Here is a 5,352-nt window from a genome sequence, read left to right on the forward strand (position 1 = left end):
GGAATAAAAGATGGTATCCCAGTGGACTCATCCTACCAAAAGTCTAGCGACTAGGATGGGAAGAGCCTTTGTTCTTTGACAGGCTTTGAAGCCTGGTCCTCGGTACAAATCTCACATTACAGCCACTCCCACACATTCTGCGTCAAAAGGCTCTCTCGCCTGTCACACCTGACCTATTCCCATACACTCCAGCCTGATGCTACAATCACAGCTCCTGCTAAAGAGAAACCCTCTACGCAGGTCCCTCATGTATGCTGTAAAGAAAAAAAATCAAAAATCAGATAAGTTAAACAAACTGTGTTCTCAATTGGTGGACCAGAGGAGAGACCACTGCATCACAAAAGCTCTAACTGAATTCACTCATGATGATACAGTACCAACACCATTTGCCCACACAAGCCAAAATGCCCTTTCCAAAGCAGTAAAGCTTGCAGGAAAAGAGGTGAAATGAGGAGCTCAAGCAGCACCCACTCCACCCCTTTTATATTAACAGTCAAGATTATATATCTTCTGCCTAGTCTAAGACCAAAGACTTTGTGCACGTATTAAACTACAGGCAAAAACAATAATTTTTTTTGGATAAATATCTCATCTTGAGCTAAGAATTCCTTTCTGCCTTCCAAAGTTAAAAACATCTTTTTAAGGGGCAAGGAAACAACATCTAAAATCTGAGCTGCTAACTTGGTTCTTTAATACAGCCAGACCATTGGAACCAGTATCTGAAGAGTCTGGAGCCAACTGAACTGCTGCTAAAATGGACAAACTTATCTTGTATCAGTTACAGCCTATCCAAGAGGAAGTCATTTGGGTATGGAGCACAGAGGTGGCTTTGGGGAATGTGAGTAAAATAGGTGTTAAAGCTCAAGAAAACTACACTAATGCCTGAAACAGTTTTCATGACTTACTGTTACAAGTTACTTTTAACAACTTAAAAACTGGAGGGCATTCTCTGCTTCAAAACTTGCAGCATTCAACAGTTATCTGTCTATTCATTTTCCCAGTTCGTGTAGGTCTCTTGCACAAAAGGGAGATATATAATTCTGAAATACAGAAAAGCCTGCAGACTGTGGGTAAGTGCAATACCCAAAACTAGTCACTTTTTCTTTTCTTTTTTTTCTTTTAAATAAACTAGATCTCAGATGATAGCAGCCCTTTTCTGTGATCAGGGTCACCATGCCCAGAAGCAGAAGAGGAAAAAAGGATGGCATAACTGTGCCTTGAACAGATGCTCTTTGGGCCGATGCAATTCAGACGACACTGCTTGCTGTGCATTATAAGCCTCTTTCACTACTGCTGAGAGCTGATGGGAAGGGCAGGTGAATTCGTGGTGGCAGGGATGTGCTGAACACCCCAACTTTTTCCAAGCTTTCATTCTGTGGAGGAAGTTCAGATAAGCAGGTCAACATTCCTGCTATTAGGGGCTTAGGAAGATGTAAACTTTACTGGATGATGGTGATGGAAATAAGATGCTGGAAAGGAACGTGTCAAGACCAGGGTAAAGGTGAGGAAGAAAGTGTTAAAAAAAAGGCCCTTTGCAGCTTTACAGAGCCATGCCATGGGCAAGATTCCTCTGGTGCTGTGCTAACACTACTTCTCCAGCAACCTCTATCATCTCTATTCAAACAACATGGTTACTAAGCAGGTGGAAGACCAAGCCATTCTATCTTTCACATAAGGTTGTTCTTTATCCACCTTGGCCTTCTATAGCTTTGTCCTCAACAAAGCAATATCCTACATGGTATGCTGTCCACTCTCCAAAATTGCAAAGTTTAGTGTTTCAGCACAATACTTTTACTGGAGTTTTGCCATACTCACAACTGATGCACATTTGGTGGAAAGCTACTTCAATACAGGCCAATATAAAGCAGCAAAGGCCTATGATTACCAAGAGCAATACATCCAGGAGTAGCTCATCTTGAGAGATACTAGAAAGGTGACAAATCCTTCAGATCTCCAGAAGGAGGTACAATTATGGCACACCCCCAGCTTCAACAACATGAACAGCGAGGTCTTCAACTAGAAAATTAGGGCTATATATATAAATAATATATATAAAAGGAACAGGCTTCATTTTCTAAAAGTATAGTGGGGCATATTTGTAGACAATTACTCCTTATGCGTTTGCAGCATCTCTTTGCCTGTGCTGCTGGGCAAAATGTAAATAAATGGATGCCTAACAGAAAATCCACACGCCTAACTGGAAAGAGGACTTAAAAAAAATAGAGGTTTCTTCCCATGCCCAGAATTTTTAATGTCTCAATTCACTGCACATTCAAATGCATGCTTTCGTTGCCACTAACCGTCTTAGTCTGGTGCAGAAAGTTACACCACAAATAGGAAAAAAAAAAAAATCTGAAAGTGAAATCTTTTGCGGTTGAGTACACTGTGGCAAGAAACACTTCCTCGTGCTTTTACCACAGTAACCAACAGAGAAGGGGGGGGGGCAGGGGAAAAGAAAGCAAGAGATGCCTCAGAGCACTTTGATAAAGAAACGGTAAAACAAACTTGAGTGCCAGGTTGCACATACATTTTAGCAGTTATGAGGAACCTGATGCAGGATGCAATTCCTCTTGTCCTTAAAAAAGGGCATCTTGCTTTTCTCCAGTCCCTCAACAAAACGCCCACGCTGTTATGGACATTGAGAATACCAGTGAGCCTAAACTCCTCGTGTAAGAACACAATAACCTTCTTTATACGACAATGTTGAAATAAAGGAATCATCCGAGATCACCATTCCTTCAGTCAACATGTGAAAGTCCCACTGCTTATAGTAAATATTGCTGATGAACCCAAGTATACAAAACCCCATGCTTAACTTCATAGTATTCAAGGACCAGAGTAATTTTGCACAAATTTCATTTTCTTTAATGAACAAGACTGATGTATGCCCAACATGAGGGGGCAATAACTGTAGCCCTGAAATCATATTACTGGTTAAAACAGATCCATAAACTAATGTTTGTTGGCCTTCACACAGCATTTCTGGTTCAGACCTCCATACAAACCACCTGTATCATGCTGGACAGTGGAAACAGGTGGGATAAATTCCCTCTCTGCTTAAATAAAACTTCTTACTATGCATTTTCCTTACAAGTATGCTCTGTCCTCCTCAAAACTCTGAATATGTTAGGAAAAATCCATGCCTGCAACATGATAGTCTCCATTTATGCTGTGCTTCACACATCAAAGGATCCCACGTGTTTCTACAAACCACAAACAAGAGATTGGCTTCACCCACCATTGGACCCACCTCCCTGACACGACTGCTGTTTAAGTCTAAGTCTATACACTACTACCCAACAGCTTAGGCCAAGATGTGAAAAATGCCAAGAAAAATCAAGGGGGCAGAGTGTGATTACCAAGACTAATGCTAGGCAGTTTATTAAGGAAGTAGGTGAATTGATTTTAAAACTGGTCAGAGCCACAGCATACACTAGTCTCCAAGCAGCATGTTTTAGTAAACCAGTTTTAAAACCAGTTCAGTAACAATGGTTCAGCCTGTTCGGCAGTGAAGCTTGATCTATACTATGGCTCCAACTAGTTTTAACATTCCTTCGACTGAACTATTTAATGATGATTAAAGTCTGAGGGAGGGAAATTCACCAGCACAGAATGGATCTGAAGGAAACGGACATGGGACATTCAGGGATCGTAGGTGATCAGGACCTTTATTTTACATTTCATCTGAAGGACCACAGCATCTCTATCACCCCAGCATCTCAAAAGCAGTGCTTCAGTAAGATGCAACAGCAGTTAGGAGGAGAGCACCCAATGAATTGTTACCACCGCATAGCAACCCAGAGTACTCCTTGGTATCTTCAGTCAAAGTCCTGACTGCATGCAACCTTGCTTAAAATTACAAAAGGGAATACAAGCACCCCTGCATGTGAAATCACAAACACGCCAACCCGAATACTTGAATCAACCCTTAAAACCTGCCAGGTTGGGACAGATTCTAAACAAACAAATACTTTTTTATGGGACCTGATTCTTATTCAAGGTGGCAAAAGCCACAGATACATGGCAGCATGCATAAAACAGCAGTCGTATGTTACAATGCTTGTGAAAACCTTAATTTCAAACTTCTGGGTGACCAGGAGCCCAGCCCCAGAGTCACGCTTGATGCTCAAGCTTGTGATCTGCCCATCTCTTTTTGATCCACGTTTTGCAGCTCCCTGTTCACATATGTCCAACACATCTCCCGTGACTCCCAACTCTATTGTACTTGAATAATTACTCCCTTATCCCAAAGCAGGGGATCTTTCAGATGTCCGAACCATTCTCTCTTCCTCACAAAGGCCTGGCACACCTTATTTCTCCCTGTCTTTAGGTTCACTTCACCTCATCTTTTATACCTGCCAGGCCTCCCATTTGTAGACTGGCTTAAACGGTTACTTACATCTATAAAGCTATGAAAGATCCTCCTTGAATAAGTTTCTGTTCAATGTGGGCATAGAACAAGGAGCAATGGTCTTCAGTTGCAGCAAGGGGGGTTTGGGTTGGATAGCAAGAGAAACTCTCTCACTAGGAAGGTGGGGAAGCACTGGAGCAGGCTCCCCGGACAGGTGGTGGCATCTCTATCCTTGGAGGTTTTTTAGACCTTGGCTGGAATGATGTAGTTGGGGCTGGTCCTATTTTGAGCAGGGGGTTGGACTCGATGTGGCCTCCTGAGGTCCCTTCAACCCTCATTTTCTAAGTCACTAATGGGCCCATACAGGCCAGACACAGTGCAGAGGCCTCCCTCATGCAAAGACACTCATTCCCGCTACACCACCTCATTCTTTCTGCTCAGGACCAAACCGGGGACTGGCATGAGCCGCATCCACGCGGCAATCCCCGTTACCATCTCCCACAGCGACAAATGCACCAAAGCACCAAAAGATCAAACACACGGTCACTGTTTTGGTCATACAAAAGAGGGGCCGACTGAGGACCGCGCACGGGTCGAGAAGAGATCACACCCCACCAACTCCCTCCCTCCCTCTGCAGCGGGAGGCACAGCCTCTATAGGGGAACTCTTGCCCGCACGTGTGGGCACGCACACACACACACATACATACACACACTCACCACCTTTGACAGCAGCAAGACACCAGGCTCGGGCTCCCCCTGCTTTCCCCATGGCCTGACGCTATGGCTCGGAGGGATGGGGGGGAATCCTGAAGGGGGAAGGGGGGGCAGCCCCCTGAGTGGGGGGGGAGGAAGGGGGTGGTCTCCTCACCGAGCAGCAGCAGCTTGAGCTCGCGGCGGGCGTCGCGTTTGTCCCTCCGCAGCTGCTTCTCGATCTCGGCGTTGATGCGCTTCGACTCCTTCACCTCGTCGCTCAGGCAACAGGCCATCATGGACTCCAGG

The 5,352-nt window shown here is 44.5% G+C and overlaps 1 protein-coding gene across 1 annotated transcript in view; it reads right to left on the reverse strand.

The window, feature by feature from the left end:
- GNA11 (G protein subunit alpha 11) overlaps positions 1 to 5,346 on the reverse strand; it is a 14,175-nt gene extending 8,829 nt beyond the window's left edge. The window contains exon 1 of the mRNA XM_019550581.1: positions 5,222 to 5,346. Coding sequence (XP_019406126.1) covers positions 5,222 to 5,342 — 121 coding nt within the window. The 5' untranslated portion in view covers positions 5,343 to 5,346. The remainder of the gene's footprint in view (positions 1 to 5,221) is intronic.
- Between the last annotated feature and the right edge of the window lie 6 nt (positions 5,347 to 5,352).

The sequence above is a fragment of the Crocodylus porosus genome, unplaced genomic scaffold, assembly GCF_001723895.1.
Source record: "Crocodylus porosus isolate Cpor-Errol unplaced genomic scaffold, CroPor_comp1, whole genome shotgun sequence".
NCBI lineage: Eukaryota > Metazoa > Chordata > Crocodylia > Crocodylidae > Crocodylus > Crocodylus porosus.